This window comes from Rhipicephalus microplus, chromosome 1, assembly GCF_043290135.1.
Source record: "Rhipicephalus microplus isolate Deutch F79 chromosome 1, USDA_Rmic, whole genome shotgun sequence".
Classification (NCBI taxonomy): Eukaryota; Metazoa; Arthropoda; class Arachnida; order Ixodida; family Ixodidae; genus Rhipicephalus; species Rhipicephalus microplus.
In genome coordinates, this window is record NC_134700.1 from 160,351,173 (window position 1) to 160,372,433 (window position 21,261).

The 21,261-nt window shown below is 45.1% G+C and overlaps 1 protein-coding gene across 1 annotated transcript in view; it reads right to left on the reverse strand.

The window, feature by feature from the left end:
• The window catches only part of LOC119177752 (acetylcholinesterase), an 87,440-nt gene that overhangs the window by 24,787 nt on the left and 41,392 nt on the right, over positions 1-21,261 (reverse strand). Inside the window, exon 4 of the mRNA XM_037428931.2 lies at positions 775-950. Within this exon, the coding sequence (XP_037284828.2) occupies positions 775-950 (176 nt within the window). The remainder of the gene's footprint in view (positions 1-774; positions 951-21,261) is intronic.

Below are 21,261 nucleotides of genomic sequence, written 5' to 3' on the forward strand. Positions count from 1 at the left end.
GCCGTATTCCTTCGGCTGATTGCCTCCATAACGGAGAGTTCTATAGTTTGTAAAAAAATATTGTTTGCACCAGTGTTACACCGCATACTGTACACGTAAGCGTGAGAAACCGAGTAAGCGGTTCCATGGCCAAGATCAACCAGACAAGCATAAAATTGTTACTCTAAAAACCTGGTACATTCTACGTCTCTACTGTCGTCAATTCTCGCCAGTAGCCTGATACAACATGAAACGTTATCTAAAACCTATTTTTCCTCAAGGACACTAGAAAAAAAAAACATGCATGCGTATAGTTTGGTTGCACAAAACACCACTTATTGCTGATACCATCGTCCGGCAACGCGGTATTCCGTAAACACTTTTTTCCTATACCGGAATACGGAAGAAGATAAAAAATTCTTGTAACGTGCTTTAGCAGTGCCGGTTTACCGTATACGGCAAGTACAAAAATACCGAACCATGGTGGATGACCCGCAGTTTTCTGAAGAACTTTTCACCACGAGAGCTGCACAGTGGTTAGCGTAACGTGATTATAGAGAATGAAGCCTTGTTAAAAAGGCCTTGTAGGCTGAGAAAGCTATGAATCAACGAAGCCAGTACGGTACTTACTGTGCGGCGTGACTGTTACTGCTAAAAAAAACCTGAATATTTCTGAAGGTGGTGGTGGTGGTGGTGGTAGTGGTGGGGGCGGCGATGATGCTTGTACAGGCAAGTTTAGCATGGAAGTACGCAAATGCCGATTCAAGAAAAGGATCAGCGCGTAGAGATACCCACCGGAGAGATTGACGAGGCGAGGTAGAAACTGTTGCCAGAAGGCACAATACTTTGCCCGGTGGCCGTATCCCACCAGGCTGGAGTTGACGGCCAGCGTCAAGTACTCCTTGCCGTGCGCTGTGTGCACGGGCCAATAGATGCGCTCCCAGTGGCCCTCCTCGGACAGGCTGGGGTTCCTGCGCACAAACACATGGTCAGATTGTGCCATCCCGAGGGGTCATTCTCTGTTAATGTGCACACACGTGTTTGTAACGTTCTAACTGTACTCGCGCAAGCCTGTCTATCTGTTTAAGACACATTGAAAATAATTTAGACAGGGTCGACTACCGTGTTTTGAAGCGTTTCATTAGTGTACTTCCAAGCCAGTGCAAGCACAAAATTTCTTATTCATCAGTGCAGAAATGTATATCATACAATGACGAACAATCATGCTCATAAATAAAAAAGAAAAAAAAAACGCTATCAGAATTTCATGGTGTTCGCCAGCTGCTATCAACTCTCGAATACTGACGAGATGTATCCCCCTAAAGGTGTCCCGCTCTGTAAAACGTTCCCTTCGTGGCGCCAACCATGTGATGTAACGCATATGTGGTTGGACGGGCAATTTCGTTGCTTCATTTTACATTTATCTGACTGAAGTCGGTTCTCCATGATTGTGGATGATAGTGGGCAGTGTCTCAATAGGCGTATCTTATCAGACATGGCGCTGCTTATAAAAGGAACGTACAAAATCAGGTATGCGCAGTAGATGCCTATCTATGGCGCGTGTACATGACGAAGTTTATGCTGCGGTAGTTTAGCGCAGTCGTAAACGATGGGGCGGATAATTATTGTTTCCTGACATGGTATAGATTTTTACCTTGCGCTGTATTGAGACTAGTGATTGCACTTGATCGAGCGCGGTATCAAAGATCATCGCGGTCATTGTAGTTATAATAATAATTGATTGATTGATATGTGGGGTTTAACGTCCCAAAACCACCATATGATTATGAGAGACGCCGTAGTGGAGGGCTCCGGAAATTTCGACCACCTGGGGTTCTTTAACGTGCACCCAAATCTGAGCACACGGGCCTACAACATTTCCGCCTCCATCGGAAATGCAGCCGCCGCAGCCGGGATCCGAACCCGCAACCTGCGGGTCAGCAGCCGAGTACCTTAGCCACTAGACCACCGCGGCGGGGCATTGTAGTTATAATACTGTACTAAATTTTAATGGACACACACACACACACACACACACACACACACACACACACACACACACACACACACACACTTCTAATATTTTTTTAAAATTCTCTTATAACTATTTGCAAAGCGCTCTGAAACGAACTGAAGACTACGAAGGTTCGTTAAGTTGGCTTCGCCAAATTAAGATGCTTAGTACAAAAAAGCCAGCTTTTGCAGGCTCTTATTTATCAAAGCTTATTTAACAAAGGACCCTGTGTCATTGGCGTTCGCTAATACAGGCCTAGTGACCAAGGGGAAAGAACTTTCCACATGAGATGTAGGAGGAAAGAGGAGGATGTCACGTGACAGACCACAGAGATTAGGTGTAACTGGGAAATAAATATAGAGAAATTTTTATCGAGGCGAGGTTCGAACCGTTACCTGATGGTTCGAAGACAAATATCATTACCACTGAAATAAACACTCCCTTTTTTATTGATTGCACTGGGCTATTACATCCACGTCGGTGCTCGCACGAGCAGACACGCTTGTCATGAGCCAGCTAAGGGTATATGCTTAGTGGAAATTTAGCCAAAATTGGGAGGAAAATGTAATGTTCAACAAAAGGGGTGACAACTTCTCTCTGCGATGGCATGCAGTTGGCTGGATTTTTCGCTGTATGTTAAAGATCATTTGCTTACGTATTCATCGTAGAGTGCTAGGTGTCAGGTCGTTTTCGTTTATTGCGCAATCATATTAACATTGCAAGATAATTTGAACAATCGTTTGGGTCTCCTTGACTTTCTATGTAATGTCCAAATGCTATAAGCCCGGGCACCGTATGCTGCTCTTGTGAGAGGAAACAAATATGAGATGATAACGATGATCAGATTGGTGCTCCTAGTCCTACGTTAAAAATCATGATCGCACCACATGGCCACGTTAAAAGTCATGTGACAATGTGCGCGCAAGAGTCAGAGAGTCTCTCGTTCTATTCCGGCAGTGTAAAATATTAAAAAAAAAAACTCGCGACCATTGCACTACGTGGAGGTGTGAGACCAGCTGAGCTGGCAGGCGCGCCTGTACACTTGTGCTGCCACAAGTGTTCACGGGATTTTATCTATCCTACTCTTTTGTTTTCGTCGATGCATAAATACTGTCTAGAAACACAGTTCCTAGACGACTAGATAATTGACAGGGGTGCGCATTCGACATAAACCGAGCGATAGATTTATGCGTAAGTGAGGCATCGTTGTTTCTTACGGACAAGAAGTTCGCCTATCTATCTTCTCAGCACGAGTGCCGATAGGTGGTATGCGCTATGTTGCTTTTTTTATTCATTTTCAATAACGCAACGTTCATACTTTTTTTCTGTTTTGATTGATGTGTGGGGTTTAACGTCCCAAAACCACCATATGATTATGAGAGACGCCGTAGTGGAGGGCTCCGGAAATTTCTGACCACCTGGGTTTCTTTAACGTGCACCCAAATCTGAGCATACGGGCCTACAACATTTCCGCCTCCATCGGAAATGCAGCCGCTGCAGCCGGGATTCGATCCCGCAACCTGCGGGTCAGCAGCCGAGTACCTTAGCCACCAGACCACCGCGGCGGGGCTTGTTCTTCGTTGATGTGTTCTTCAGATAAATTTTTCAGCTGCGGGTCAGCGCTCATCCGTGTCCCTTCTGTCCTATTCAGTCTTCACCATTCTCACGCTGTACCTAAATATGCTTTTAATTTTCAATTTGCGGCCATCAATTTCTTATCACCCGTGCAGGGTAGAAAGCCAGACGAGTGTATTGTGAACCTCCTTGCGTTTGCTAGCTTGTCTCTCTTCATAATTTATTCTGTTTTGCTGCCTTACTCGGACGACGAGATTCTAGCAAGGTGCACTTTGAACTCCGCCGTTGCTGTCATGAGTCAAAGCGATGGGAAGGAGCGAGCATCGTTTCCTAAAATTAACTAGAGGGGACTCTGGCACTGTGATCGTTCAGCGATCATGAGAATGATGCGCAGTACGTAGATTTGCCTAGTGTTCATGCTTGCGGGCTTCTAACGCACTTGCGGCTTTGTTTATTGTTGTTTGGTTTTGTTTCGAATAAAAGAACGGACCGTTTTGAACTTAGTGACCCGATTAGAAATGACCAGCGTAAAATAATAAGGTGGTGAAACATAACTGGTAAACCTTTGCCGATTGTCGTCTTGTGACAAAGCGGCTCCAAGCCACGCGAAGTCAAACGGAAGCCGAAAGTACGATGATTAGACAAACCCAACTACGTATCATACCCGTGCTCGCCGAGGCGCCATGAATCGCAGCTCCCATAGACACTAGTGCCAGAGTTCCCTCAAGTGTGCTTATAGTAATTACGAGAGCGAGGAGGGAATGATGCGACTGTTGCCTGGAGAGTGCTTCTATAGTGCCTGTGGCAGTGGCAAGTGATTCTCGAACGCAATATTTTGGTACATCACGCATGATTTTATGCGATGAAGCAAATGTCTAAAGAATGCTGCCGCGGACCTTTCACGACCAGCATTTTGCACACGTGACTGTCTTCATCTCATTCCTTTCTTTTTCTTTGTCAGTATAGCTACATACACGTGAATAGTCTCAAACGCTCCTTCGTGAGAAACCCCTTTAGGTCACAATGTGTTAAAGCATAACCATGGAGCAGAATTTCCAGATAGCACTGAATTCGGAAAGTGGCATCGTTATTTTTCGCCTTACTTGATGCCCAATCACCTTGAGAAGTTATCTATATATGAGATGCACGAAAAGCTTTCTTTGAAATGGCAAGGTTAACTAACAATTTGTTCAACATTGAACTCTCCCGCCCCCCTCTTCTATAACCATCTGGGCTCATCGGGAGGGTTTAGTGTCTGCGGGAAGCTGCTTTGGGTTTGAGACGTTTGCGATAAAGGAAGTGCTCCACCTTACGTTTATAACGCAACTAAGTAGAATCTCAGATGGCGTCGCCTGCAGACCTTGTCTTACCCCAATCCATGCATACTGTTTAAGATAGATCCCGACACATTCGCACCACAGTGCAGGTTCTGCGTCACTAAAACAACCACCCTGTACCACATGGTACGGGAATGCCCACACAATTCACCTCTACAACCCAGAGCACAGCGGAACACTGTAGGGTGGGAGCAAGTTCTGTCCAGCTCGGATCCGAACCCAAGAGGCCCTTGTGAGACGAGCGAGGACAACGGCCCTTGCCAATGGGATCCCGGACTAAAAAACCCACTCACCGACATTCCTTCCTCGGTTGCAAATAAATCATTTATTCTCTCTCTATGTAGCCGCTACACGTCCGACTTCTTCGGAGGGTCGGAATTTGATAGCATCGCTATTTTCTACGACCCTTTCCAATAACGCCGGGCGTGTGAGTGGTGCCCTCCCCCTTTTTTTCCTCCTTTCACGCTCTGTCACTCTCAGGTGTAGCATCGGCAGTACCCAAGATATGCTCCCGAAAAGGGGGTGGGAATGAGGCCGGGAGCGATTGAAGGACATAAAAGGAGAGAATATAGAGAGAAAGAAACAGGGAGATAGAGATAGAGATAGATAGATAGATAGATAGATAGATAGATAGATAGATAGATAGATAGATAGAGAGAGGGGGGGGGGGACTGGCCTCGCCCACATTTCAGTGATTGCTAATCGAAAGGTAGGAGGATACGCACGCATACTTTACGCCACGGGAACTAATAATTCGTACGGCAAAGGTGTGACGTGAGTAAGCAATAGGATGAGAGGTTGAGGAAGGTGTCATCTCCTCTCCTGAACCCCTCTCTCCTCCTCCTAATCTTTTTGCTCTTGAACGCGTCACTCCTTGCAGGTATGAACCGCCCTCCGATAATTGGAAGTCACCCGGTCGCCGTTCTTTGTTCGGTGCGCACGCAGCGTCATCTTTTAGCGCGCCACGGTGGCGTGCGTCCGGAGATTACAAAAAAAAACAACAAAAAATGGTCGAACCAAGAAATAAGCAGAGAAGGGTGGCGACGACAAGCCGGCACACGAAAAAAAAAAAAAGAAATGGGTGTGCACAATGGGTTGAAGAAACGAACACAATGTTCCCGGCAAGCATCACGTGAACAGGCGCGATGAGTCGCTGTTCACCGCGAGCACGAACATATATATATATATATATATATATATATATATATATATATATATATATATATATATATATATATATATATATATATATATATATATATATATATATATATATATATATATATTGTGGCGCACACTAAGGAGGCGGAAATGCAGCGTTTTTGTTCCCCCAGAGAGCGATGGCGCGAGTCACAAAATAGGCGCGGTCGTCTTTAGCACGGCGTTTGCATATGTGGTAATTACTTGAACAATATTAGGAAGTATATACGTATATGCTAACGTATAGGGCTCGCGTTTTATGCGATGAAACGACATTGTATGGTTTCGTTTTGCCGTCGGCTTCGTTCACGAAGTTCACTGCGTGATTTTTCGGAGAACCGGCGCGCCAGTTAGGAGGAAACAAAAGGGCCGCCCGACAGCCACCGATTGCACTGCAGGATACATTATGCACGGAATCTCAGCAGACGGCCTTTGTTTCCAGCCGAGACAATGCAGCTGCGCTGGGAGCGACCTGCATTAGCGTGGAATAAAGGCTGCCGTCGACTGTGCCCCGAGCAGCTGGAGAGCTTTGTTCGTGCTCCGATTTTGGTCTCAAGTCGTTGCATTGTACCATTCGTAGCCATTGTCCATTGCCGTCGTTCGATTATTTTTCTCGGTGTGCCCGGGGAGTTAAGGAATGTTATCACAGGCGTGCACACAGAGGAGGGGGGGGGGGGCTTCTTTAAAGGACCCCTGACAGCGAAAGTTTTGTGTACGAATTTCGAACAGTAGTTTGTAGCTTTCCGTCTGGTAATGTTGAAATTATATCGTAAATGCTCTAACGCATCGTATAATTAATACTAGTGGCGTTTATTCAAAACGATTTTGCGTCAGTTCTAAACGCCTGCCTAAATGCCCTAAGAAACTAGCGACCCAGAGCGGAGTAGTGCCTGAGACCCCTGTGAGCTGAAGAATGAAACGATGTGGGTGCTTTGAGCATGTCCCCCTCAAAAAAAAAGAAAAAAGCATTCCCGGAGTATTAAGGCAAAGCATACTAGCACCACCTCTTCAAAGACTGGGCTTGCAATTAACACAACCTGATCTTCTTTCATTTGGAGGCTCTACACTGGGTTTCCGCCACAGGGATGTTTTATTCGCCGTTCAGGAATACATCACTGCGACTAAACGATTTTCTCGCTAAATTACGGTTTCACTAATTTTTTCTTTTTTTTTCTGCAAATTTGCAACGGGCATTTCAAATCAGAATTAAATCACAAAAGTTTTATTTAGGAATGAAGCAATGCCGCAATGCTGAAAGTATCCGGCAAATTCACCTTATAATCGGCCAATCGCCTCCTTTGGGTACGAGCCATTTGCACAGGGAAACGACAACAACAAGCAGCCAAAACCACCTTGACAACAGAGTGAGAGGGGGGATGGTCCTCGGTGGGTGCCAGTCGGGGTAATGTGCGCACCTCGCAAATGTTGTTTACGCACTGCGCCTTGATACCGACCGGGTTGCAGAAATTAGGCGCCTTTCTCTTCTTCTAACCACTACCATCATAAAATGTTGGCCCTGCAACGTCACAAGGGGAGCCCCGGTCTACGTCAAACCACAGAAAATGTCGATTGCACCGGAATACTCAGAAGAGCACGCACCCCTACTTTAAAACCGAAATAAATATCTTCTAGGCAATGCTCGCCACTAATATTCGGTCAGAAGTGGCCCCGCATACACGACCATCGGACAACACAAGCATCTAGAATTTCCGAATTTGGCGTCAGAGGTTCGTTAATACTTCGTCTCGCGCGGCGTTCCGATCATAAGCGGCTCAGCGGGAGGGAGAAAGAAAAATCGGGATATAAAGGGTGGTGTTGTTGCCAAACTATACGTCTACCTTTATGAAGAATCCTTCGCAAGTTTGATTCATTAGTGGGGTTTAACGTCCCAAAACCACCATATAATGATGAAAGATGCCGTTATAGTGGAGGGCTCTGGAAATTTCGACCACCTGGGGTTCTTTAACGTGCACCCAAATCTGAGCACACGGGCCTACAGCATTTTCGCTTCCATTGAAAATGCAGCCGGCACAGCCGGGATTCGATCCCGCGACCTGCGTGTCAGCAGCTGAGTACCATAGCCACTAGACCACCGTAGCGGGGCCCCTTCACAAGTTTAGGTATGTCATTAATAAACGAGACATCACCACAAACTCTGGCAGTTTGTGGTTTTTAGTTGGACAGTGGCAAGATTTCAACACAGTGGTCTCAAAATACAAGAAAGCACGTTCCTTTTAAAATAAAAAAATACGGGTATACAAGTTCCTGGTAATAGTTAGGTAACATCGATAAGAACAGATAGCGTGATAATAATTACTAATTGCCGGGAATTCACGTACCATATTATTGTGGGTCCATCCTTCGTGGAAGACTCCACATTAATTTCACTCCCCCCCCCCCGGGTGATTTACTGGGCATCGAAATCAAAACACGCGGATGTGCCTTAAATTTCCCTTCTGTCGAAATGCGGCCGCCGTGCTCAGGAGTCGAACCCACGCCCTCCCCGCCCCAGGTTAGCAGCGCTAAACGTGCTAAGCAGCTACTGTGCGTAAGAAAATTAGGCGAAGACAATAGAAAAGCGTAAGCAAGTCAAACCCAAGTGTTATAGGAAAACCGCTTATGTGAGTCTCCTTTGGTTGCGAATGCAAAATGTGTGCGGAAACCATACACAAGATGTTTCACTGAATGTATACAATTGTATTTTAAAAATCACAGAAAAGATGCACCTACAGGCTACCTGCGGTATTCCCTTTACTTTGGCAGAAGCGATCTTCAGATGTGTGCAAACATTATTTACATAAATTAAAACAAGTAACTTTTCAACCAGTGGAAAAAGCCAATACAGTCCAATGGGCGGATTAAAGTACTTACTACGAATATTCCACAGCCACTTTGGAATTTCGGAAAGCCGGCGTCGGGTAATCACCGCGGAGTGATGAGTTCTGGCCAATTTACCTTGCGCGCCCCAAACAGCGCATCTACCATTCACTTCGACAACGCCCTCTATGACGACACTGTCTCCCTCGCCGTTATCAACCGTCAATCTAGACACTTCACTCCGTGGCCTCTTATCCACGCTCGCTTATTCTTCTCTCCCAATGCGAGGGGAACAGTGTCGTCATTCAGGGCGTTGTCGTATGAAGGTAGATGCGCTGTTTGGGGTTTTGGTTTCGCAAGCTAAATTGGCCAGAGCTCATCACTCCGCGGTGATTACCAGTGGCTGCCTTTCCGAAACTTCAAAGCTGTTGTGAACTATCCGCAGGAAGTACTTTAGTTCTCCCATTGGACTCGATCAGCTATTTCTGCTGGTTAAAAAAGTAATTTTATTAATTTATGTAGTTACTGCAATAATGAATGTTTGTACAAATCTGAAGATGACTTCTGCCTAAGTAAAGGGAACACCGCAGGTAGCTCGCAGACACGCAGGTTCCTTTTTTTGTGATTTTTAAATCATATTGGCCACATTTCTTGAAACACCCAGTACATTAACACGCGCTAGGCGCCCAAAGCATAAGGATATAAATATGATGCCAGTTGCAAGATGTAAACGATAATGAAGCACCAGGGCAGAATCAACTGAGCGCTACATTCATGGAGGCGATCTTTGTGTACGCATTAACCATCGAGCAACTGGAAAACTGGTCACGTCGAGTTAGCGTTCAATGACGTATATTAAAAAAAAATCGGCAGATCCCACGTACCTGGGAATCGACGTTATGCGAAGCGTGCGGAGGGAAGGTGACCGTGTTGCAATAATTTTTTTATTGAGCAACACGTAATGAAATGACGCTAAATATATGTACAAATGTTGCACGCACAGACATTTGTTGAAGAGTTAGAAAGTTGATATAACCAGCTCTTTGCACTTGCGCAACGATGTCAACTGGAAAATGCGTATTAGCAACACCAGAAGCTGGTATGAAGCACCGATGCTTGTGATGATGCCGGCCCTGGACACTGCGACATAAATCAAATTTCAGCGCTTGGGAACTAACCACAATTCACAGCCATAGGTTCATTATTAACGAAGAAAATCAAGGTTTAAGTTTCATTTTTGAATTTCGTACTGAAATATGTGCGTGTGCCGTCAGAAAATTTTAAATGTATTTTCCCTAATTTTATGACATTGGCTTGATGAAATTTTCTTAAACTTTGTGTACCAAGTCTATGAGATAGAGAGAAGAAAAAGAAACAGAAGGGAGGTTAACCGGTTGTAACCAGTTAAGCATAGTTGTAACCGATTTGTTACCGTACGCGGGGGCGGGGAGGAAGCGAGAAGGGGAGAAAAAGAAGAGAGAAAGAAAGAGAGATTATGTCACACCCGCACACACATCAGCACGTGCACAGCACACACACAGGCGGTCACAACCGAGAAGTTCCTCGGCGGTTCTCTAAACGTGGAATAGAATCCGAGATGTTAAAAAGGTCTATGGCGCCCACAGACGAAAATGTACTTCATCAGCTACGTACGTCCCAGTAGACACCTTCAAAATTTATGTCGTCACAGTGTTTCGTTCGGAAATCTCACGATGGCGTCTCCTCCCGCATTTTTTTTCACGCGTTTTCTCGCTTATCGAACGTCGTGTCGCGGTAAGGGTGGCGTTCTCAAGATTGTGAAATTGTACTTTACTAATACGCGAAAGCTCATTTTGCTTTTCAGTGTACCTTTAAGGCTTCGGAAATTGCCACAGATGTCGGGTCCGCGCCATAGCTTACCTCTATGGTGCGCACATTTCCCCTTGCTAACGTTCGTTCCGGTACCCTCGCCATTTTCTTAAAAAAAAGCTAGCACGATCATTGTAACGGGAGCAACTAAAGTGAGGCGTCTTTAGATACATTCCATGTTTGTCAAGAGCGGTAGGCACCGTCCACACACCGACGCGCTTGTAGCGACGGCGCGCAGGCTCCACCCAGCCCGAAGCTTGTCACCATTCCTTACGATCACGTGACAACTGAGTTTGTCAAGTACATTACAGTAGAACACAGTTTAAACTTCTCGGGTAACTTCAAACACTAAAGAGTATGCACTAAGTTGTTGAAGTAGATACAATTAATGGAGGAACTTAAGGAGCGCCCCCGCCTTTTTTTTTCTTCAAAAGGTCAATATATTCTGCACACGTGGCGCCCCCGAAAATTTCACCGACAATTGCATGCCACGCTTCCCAATGCAAACTCTGAGCGCACATTCGTGTTGGGGTAAGGATCACCGCGTTTGAAGTTATGGCTTTCCGCAAGGTGTCGACCATGCGCCATAAATCGTGATTTTTGGGAAGTAGGATAGCACCCACTACGCCATTATTCGTCTTTCTGGAGGTAAGCGAGATTTCCCGCTGCCCATCTGTAAGGTATCGCGCTCACTTTGTTAATGCTGCATGCGACCGCAGACGATGAAGAAGTATGGCCGAGCACATTGCAGTCGCTACACAAGCATTCAACCACGCACTTGCTGTGCAATCGGCATTGTGTGATGACTGGTTGTAATTTCGCTCTGTCATACTGTATTGCATAGATTAACGCGATTTCTCGATCGAAATACCACCTTATCGTGTCCACCGAATCCTACAGTACTTTTTACAAAGTGTTGCTCACTTCAGTCGCACCTTTGCCATAGCACTGAATTTCATGGCGCAAGACATAAGCCCGCAATATAGCGGTTCGTAAATGCATGACCCTTTCGTCTTCAACATAGTTTTCGCAGATAAACTGGAACTAGTGTGATTGCTGCAGACATGTGTTTGCAAAATAGATTCATAGCCATCAGGCGCCGAAGCGCATGAAAGAAATGCACAAACTAGGAAGTGAAAGAACCTATTCCCCTTTCACTCAGAAAGAAAACAAACAGTCTAATTTTTCAATGGATACGCGATGAAAAAGACCAACAAACGGTGCACACAAAACAATCGTGGTGAAATCAGCGCGTTGCCGTGAATGTAATTAGCGCCGCATATTGAACGAACCCCCAAGTGCTCTCTTTGTTTAAAAAAAAAAAAATGTCGCAGAAACAATGTTTCAGTCGCCATTCGAAAAAGCATTATGGGAAGCGCCCTCTTCACCTTCTGTTTAAGTGTGCGGCCTCCTCGCCACTGCAGCCGATTAACTATTACTGCGATGCAAATGAACATGTCCCTGCTTTGAAATGAAAAGCTCAGGCAAACACCAACTCCACTTGCCCCCTCCAGCTAATCTATCTATCTATCTATCTATCTATCTATCTATCTATCTATCTATCTATCTATCTATCTATCTATCTATCTATCTATCTATCTATCTATCTATCTATCTATCTATCTATCTATCTATCTATCTATCTATCTATCTATCTATCTATCTATCTATCTATCTATCTATCTATCTATCTATCTATCTATCTATCTATCTATCTATCTATCTATCTATCTATCTATCTATCTATCTATCTATCTATCTATCTATCTATCTATCTATCTATCTATCTATCTATCTATCTATCTATCTATCTATCTATCTATCTATCTATCTATCTATCTATCTATCTATCTATCTATCTATCTATCTATCTATCTATCTATCTATCTATCTATCTATCTATCTATCTATCTATCTATCTATCTATCTATCTATCTATCTATCTATCTATCTATCTATCTATCTATCTATCTATCTATCTATCTATCTATCTCCATCCGTCCCTCCGTTGTTTACTACACGTTCAGCTCATTTAAGTTCATCTCAAAATTTCCGCAACGCCACGGCGGCAACACAATGTCGCTCTGACGTATACACATTTAGGGCCACTTCGTCTTCCCTATAATATTGCGCCACCTTGCTCAACTTTCCTGAATCGGTGACACTTTAAAAACGCCAATAAAAGCGACAGATTGATAGTATTAGCCAACACAGAAAAAAGTGCAGCACAATATCTGCGGCAAGGGCAAAGTTTTCTCGCACTGGATCTAGGAAAGAACTAAGAAGTCACCACTTATTGGCGATCTTTGTCGTGAGGGTAACGAAGTGTAATGATGTTCTGTTGGATGCATTGAATATTGAATATATATATATATATATATATATATATATATATATATATATATATATATATATGTGTGTGTGTGTGTGTGTGTGTGTGTGTGTGACGTAAGAAGGTAGGGATGGTTAGGAGCAGTAGAGGAAGAAGTAGTGAGAGTGGAATAAACATGGCGTATGAGCCAGGCCACGTCACCCAGTCATCATAGCGTCACACGAGTCGACAGGATGAAGACCTGGCCACCGCTCAACCTCACATCATTCACGAAGCCACCAGCAGTACGCCTCAACTGAATATCGGCCACAGAAGAGGTGATCTCAGGCGCATGCAGTTTCCGGCATGATGACAGAACCATCGACTGACTTTCCCATCCCCAAGTACACTGGAGCAGTGGACGATGTACCTGTGCAGGACTGGTTCGACCTGTTCGGGCTCCACGCTACCGCTGCATCATGGTCGGAACGGGAGATGATCATCAACTTTACCGACTACATCTCCGGTGAGGCTTTCAAATTCTACCTCACCCACATATTTCAAAACGACGAGTCATGGGAAAAGATCAAAAAAGAAATGATCGTTTGGTTTAAAGAATGCAATGACGACTACGACGAAGATTCGCTTATAACCGACCATCCACAGACAACCACGCTCGGTCGCCGCAGTCAAAAGCACTGCTCACGCATCGGGACACCAAAAAATGATTCGGCCTTTGAAACAAGAGCAATTAAAGCACCCTCTCAATAAAAGGCAGCCAGATCTGTTTGCAGGAAGAGTGTACCCTCCACCGCACCGCGTTTTGAAACTGCCTGATCGAAAACAAACCTTTACGTCATCACTGCACCGTAGCACTCACATTAGAGAGCCACCCTGTGCACAGTACTTTCTGTCTCGCGCACTTCAACCACCTCCTACTTTTCCGTCACTTGGCTCTTCAGTTGTTCACAGCGCTCACCTCACATCTGACATGCTTACTACGGTTGATATAGAGGTGAGGAACCCTGAAGATACTCAGCCAGCCTCTGGCCCTTCTGTGCAGATGCATGCATCAGAACAGCTTAACTCGTTAGTTACACAGAAAGACAAACATTTCCGACTGAAATCTGACCAAACTACGCCTGCTGCGGTGTCACCATCTAGAGCACGGGCACCTGCGAGTCTTAACAACACAGGAGGCTCGGAACCATCAAATCGCACACGTTGCCGAGGGCCAGAAGCGTCCATTAAGAACGACGTAACAAGAGCCTCCGAAGAGTCTCCAGTAAATTCAAGCACACAACCTTCATTACCCGAAATGCAGCATAACAGTCCACTGACTACCATCTGCCTACTGGAAACCACATCAAGTTGCCCAGAAAATCAGTGCTATGGTCAAAAACGGCTGCCACCTCAGCTCCTTCCACATGAACACCATCAATGCCAGCAGAAGCAAGCCCAAGAACAACAGTCTCCATGGGCTACACCAGCATGGACGACTACGAACGGAAAAATCTTTGGAAGAACACTCGAGGATTAAACAAAGCCGTCTACAAGCGGGTCAAGTGAAGCGACGACAAATTAAATATGTCTTGCTTAAGACAAATAAGTATTCTAATTCAAGACATTTTCGCAGAAAGGAACATCGCACAAGTTTTCTCCAGAAGAGATCAAGATTCAGTCTACAACCAAAGCTGTTCAGACAACAGGACACAAAGCGACGAAGTACGCGCAAAACCACACCCTGTATTACGGAAGGACACAGAAATCACCGCCTCAGTCTTGGTCAACAAACACACAGACCGGTGGCACTGCATGTGTACCAATCAAGGCAAAGAGCACGACGCCAACGCAAATCATGCTGCTGGTGCTCCGAAGCCTTCGCACAACGTTCATTCTTTGCAAGTATACAATCAGTTTCATCATCCGCAGTTTCAACGTTCAAGGTGTACTTGTCTTTTCCAGTACGCAACAGTCAGCCTCGCCCACCAGAACTCCAGCACTTACCGGACTGCTGCACTCTCCTGTCAAGCAAAAGTGTGTTTACGGAAACTTCCTGAGACATGGAACGATCTTCCCTTTTTTCACTGTGTTAACTTTTTTAGTCGTGCATGTTCAGTTTATAATTTCTGTTCGTCTGACGCAACTTCTTTCGGGGGAGGGGGAATCCTGTGACGTAAGAAGGCAGGGATGGTTAGGAGCAGTAGAGGAAGAAGAAGTGAGAGTGGAATAAACATGGCGTATGAGCCAGGCCACGTCACCCCCAGTCATCATAGCGTCACACACACACACACACACACACACACACACACACACACACACACACACACACACACACACGCACGCACGCACGCACGCACGCGTACACACACATACATACATACATACATACATACATACATACATACATACATACATACATACATACATACATACATACATACATCTTTTATTTCGGGGAGGGCACCAACTTAAATTGGCGATTTTTTGCTCTCTATGCCACGAACAAAAATATTTCGGGGGGGGGGGGGAGGGCACGGGCAAGATGGGCCACCTCCTGGTTAAGACCTTGTCGGTGATTATATATTTTTGTTTTGTAGTCACCCCTACCACTCCAATCTGCGAGTCGTAAAAGCTTCGCGCATCTCGTGACTCCAGGTGCGTGGGCAGTGCGTTCATTTCGTCGTTGCGGCGTTCGGATAAATCTCACTTCATCTTCGCGAATGCTTGAAAGCGAAGAGATTTTCATCACCGGGGCGATAGTTTTATCGCGCCCTCGAAACCAACTGCCTGTCCCAATACATTTTGTTGTGAAACAACCTTCTTCGAAAGCAACGCTGGTAGTTTTTGCAAGGGAAGACTCGGTCAAAGCGGAAACGTGACGTGAAAAAAGCATAAAAAAGAAGAAACGTGTTTGTGAAGGAAGCGCTAAACAACAACGACAAGTTTCAGAAAAGCTTGTCGCCTTTCGGCGATATGTTTGTTGATAATAAGCATCTTCCATGGTAACCAGCGCCATTCGGTCGCACCAGTGACTGTCTTAACTTGCAGAGGTGAGCATTAAACATTCTTTGGCAAATCCATGGCAATTCAGACTACGCTTGCGTATCTATTAGACTACGCTTGTCAACCTTGTCGCTCGCGGCACTGGCATGTAGACACCAATGAACAGGCGAATGTGTTAAGCATAGGGTTAGCTCTTGAACCAGACATTTAGCCACAACGTTTTTTCGAAGGGGGGGGGGGGCACTTTGCCTTTACTACTTTAGAAAAACGCCTACTTTCGTTATTTATTTTCGATAAAACACTCCCCTTCATCAAAATCTCATTCTTTCCCCCCTTCTCTCTCTCCTGGCTACGGGCCTGCCTTGCTCAGTAGTTCTGCCTAAGTAACAGTAACCTCTTTTACTCTGTCCTCCTCTCTGTTCTCATCTTTCGATGTCATTTGTTTCGTTCAGAATCACCCCTCGACCTCGGTGGCAAACGTTTCCAGGCAAAGTTACTCGCATTCAAAGATGTAACCGACAAAACGTGCCGTAGATAAATTAATTGGCTCAACATTACCAGGGAATTACCTGGTCGCCTTCAAAGGACGTCGGGCGGTCTTCCCCATATAAGCCTTCTAGCGCGGCTGAGCCCGAATCCAAGGACTGGCGTGTGCCCGTACGCAATCTGAGTCCTTCAACTAAAGGGGAATCCCAGAGCGAACACACTATTTAGTTGCAAACAATCACTTTGCATTTCCACGCAGTTCTCGTTCTGTCCTCGTTATCCGGTAATCATTAGGCATAGTTCCTCTCTCGCTCGATCACTCTCATTACAGCGTTAATGTGAAGTATCACACACGCTCACTGCGTTAAGCACAACATTACACTTAGTTATTCTCATCAGAAAGATCACCAATAAGTGGCGAGTTCTCAGTTAATTCTTGGATCCACTGCGAGAAAACTTTGCCATTGCCGCAGATTTTGCGCTGCACTTTTCTGTGTGTTGGCCAATAATGTCAATCTGTCGCTTTTATACGGCGTTTTTTGGAGTGTTATCAATTCAGAAAAATTGAGCAAGGCGGCGCCATATTATAAGGAAGATGAGGTTGCTTTAAATGCAGTCGCCATAGCGACATTGTGTTGCCGCCGTGGAGTCGCGGAAATTAAGATAAACTTGAATGAGCTAAACTTACAGGTTAACAATAGATAGATAGATAGATAGATAGATAGATAGATAGATAGATAGATAGATAGATAGATGTTGCCACAAGCACGATAACTAATAGTATATACAAACCGGCCAAGGCATTTCGTCTGTTCATTTCGTGAATGAGGTAAGCATATAAAGGTACTTTCCAAAACGCAGAGCGGCGGTACTGACCGTATGGCCTATGTATTCTTTACGTGGTCTTTTTTCTTTATTTGCGCTTGTCAATACTTATCATTTGAAAATCACCAAGCAACCCAGAAGAATGTCCTGTAAAAGTAAAAGCAGCTATTCGATGTCGAAGTTTGCATTTTCCTCTTTTGTTTACTCTTTTTGTGTAGGCAAATATTACTATTTGCCCCGCTGCCACACCGTACCGTAGATGCAAATAGTGGAGATAGCAACCGCGTATACGCCCGAAGTATTTCAGAATACTAACAAAATGAAGAAGCTACAAATAACACCAAAAAAGACTAAGATGTGTACACACGCAAACGCGTGGAAATACGTACTTTCCAATCCCAACAAATGTAATGCGAACAACGTCGTTTACATATGCACCGCTTTTACCTGCACAAAAGGTAGACTCTCATGAATTTTTCAACGCACGCGCAGGAAAACCAGAGACTGGCGTTCGTGTCTGGCGCTGACGTCTCCCGCAGAGGTGGCAAACCAAGCTCGCTCCTGTTTCAAGAGATCGATAAGCGCAGAAAATGGAGCCTGTATGAACATCGGTGATCAATTTTATTGCTTGACCTCTGTTCGGTGCGAAGCAGAATGCTCCGCTGTTCCGCTATGCACGATAGCATGAACTCTGTTCCGACGGTATAAGGAGCGGTGTTTGAAGTCGGTAAAACAGGCATGTACGTGCTCTCTCTCTCTCTCTCTCTCTCTCTCTCACACACACACACACACACACACACACACACACACACACACACACACACACACACACACACACGACATTGTTCAACGCCTTAGTTACCCTCATTGTTGTCCTTGTCTTGTTTTTACAGCGAAACATTATAAATGAAAGAGTACTCACGTAGAGAATATTCCGGACTGCAACACCCCCGCGCACTATGGCAGACGCCTCGAATACATCGCTTGAGTTCGTTGTTCACATCAAAGCTCACTACTTCTGCTGTTCTGCATGCGCGCGCCCATCATAAATGTTTGCACGTCACTATAACAAGAGCTGGCGTCCACGTGAACGACTTCGACCCAATGTTGGAGCTCTCCTGGACTAAAGGTGCCAGCAACCTGCTCTTGGGGGTGATGGCACTGACTTCGAGGCACCGTAATTCATGCAGGCACGTTTACGCACTCATGAATGATAACTTTTTTAGCAATTAAGTTTAGGAAGATGGTACGCAAATACAGTAAGGCAGAACGGTAGCGCTCTTCCATTTGCAGTGACAGTGCGTCCCCCCGACGACAGGTTTCTCGTTAACAATGCCTAATCTGACTGGCCATGACGAGGCGTGACAACTGCATAGTAACTTTTAAAATCGTCTTGGTGGGTTGCCTTCAATAGTACAAGGTCAATGACCAGGAAAGGAGGAGCGGTACGGTAATCATCATGATCAACATCAGCCTGACTAAGCCCACTGCAGGGCGAATGCCTCTCCCATGATCCGCCAATCAACTTGGTCTTGTGCTTTCTGCTGGCACGTTATACCTGCAAACTTTTTTAATCTCATCGGCCCACCTAACTTTCCGTCTCCCCTTCGTCACTTTGACTTCTCTGGGAATCCAGTCAGTTACCCTTAGTGACCAGCGGTTATCCTACCTACGCGCTACGTGCCTGGTCCATGCACATTTCTTCTTCATTTCAACTATGATATTCTTAACCCCAGCTTGTTCTCTGACCTACTCTGCTCTCTTCTTGTCTCTTAAGGTTACACCTATCATTTTCATTTCCATCACTTGCTGTGTCGCGCTCAATTTAAGCTGAGTCCTCTTTGACAGCCTTCAGGTTTCTACTCCGTATGTAAGCACCAGCAAGATGCAGCTGTTAAATACCTTTCTCTTAAGGTTTAGTGGTAGATTATCATTCATAATTTGAGATAACTTGCCGAACGTGATCAACCCCATCTTTATGCTTCTAGTTATTTCCCTCTCATGAGAGGGAAATAATCTCATGAGAGGGACAGGTACTAATCACGGAGTTGAACCATGCATGGTTCAACTCCCTGGTTAGTACCTGTCCTAAGTAGGCATATTTCTTTACAACTTCCAGCGTTGCTCTACCTATCGCGAAGCGCTGTTTTCTGCCAAGGCTGTTGCACATTACTTCATTTTTGTATAATAGGGTGCTACCGTGCTATAATATGGTACTATGGTGATACGGAAATACGGTACGGTAATATCACACCATATTTTCGCTGCTTACTAAGGGAACCTAATGGCAGCGTGATTTTGCCTCGCGCACCTAGTGTGCATAAAGCCCATACATTAATATGCAGCCTAATAATTGACCTCACAGAAATGTATCCAGGCAAAAATGAACGCGCACATGCAGGAAATAGAGAAGGAGACAAATAAGCGGCTAGAACTTAATGATGAAAGCGATGGACAGACACTCACACCACCTAAAGGTCACATCACAATCGCATTCTTACCAGGCAAGCTTTCGAAAATAAAAGTAAACTACAATAGAGTGACTTGCAATCACCGTGTGTGATCTTTGCATTATTATTCGCTTCTCTATATAAGAAAAGATTGCAGGAAATATTATTTCTTCCTGCGCAACGCCGCAGAGCTATCACTGCAACAAACTTCGCCAACAGGCTCCGTCGTAATTAACAATGACAGGTTATATTCTTGAATTACTGCTCGTGGATGATGTCCAACTTCGAAGCTTTTTGGGTCGCGTTGTGACTTATCTGAAAAAAAAATAAAAATAAAAAATCACCGACGATTACGATAGTGCCTGATGCGAATTCTGAGCCCAGCTTAGTGTTCGGCCAGTGCCAACCGTGTTTGGAGATTTGGCCACCTGCAGTTGTATTATTGTAGCACTCTTTACACATTTTTGTGCAATTACACTTGCTGTCGCATCCGTTCAGTAATTATTGTGTAAAGGAGCTGTCGTGATTGAAAATGTGTGTTGTTTGCCTCTTTTTGTTGTATAGAAAATAACGCAATGACATTACATAATGCATTCTCATTTGGGTTACAATAACATTTTGTATGCTGTTCTCGTATATTTTTGATCTTGTTGTTCACTATACATGCTCAAAAAGTTTCTTTTATTACCCCCTTTACACAATGCCTTAGGGGCCTGTAGGGTACTTTTAAATAAATACGTATTTCACAGAGACTGCAAGCGCTTGTGTGATACGCACGCAACAGAGTGCATTGCAGGCATCGCGAACCAAGCGAAACGCCGACAGCCCCGTTGTGACAAGCGAAGCCAGCCGCAGTGCACGTGCCAGCCCAGCGTGCTCACGAGCTCCGACAGGGGGGGGGGGGGGGCAGCACGTGGGACGGCGAAAGAAAGCGAGGGGCTAGTGGTTCGTCACAACGACAGACTCCGCGCGTGTTCTATTTCGTCCTTGTTCGCTATATATCCATTACGCCGACGTCGGTCAACACAAGGCGGCTGTGAAATTGCCGCCCTAGCACTCCGTACAGATGGTTAACCCAGACAGTATTAGCTGAAACGTGCAGCCCCACTGTTTATCGCTGGGTTAATCCCAACGTTTCATTAAAGCATTTCTCAGTTTTTGATTACGTCTGTCCAGGAATCTTGTCACTTGCCACCCGTGTGTTCCCTTTTCTTCATTTTTACTGGGCCAGTGAGGCTCGACTGATTTTTCTGGCACATACGCGTTAGGAGTTCTTACGTATACCCATAGTGCAGACGAACTTGGGTTTCACCTAGTCACATGCAGCTTCGCTCTAATTCCATCGCATACGGATGAGATTGACGCATAGATCGTAATCTACGAGCACGCCACACACTGCGGCACAACGCATCG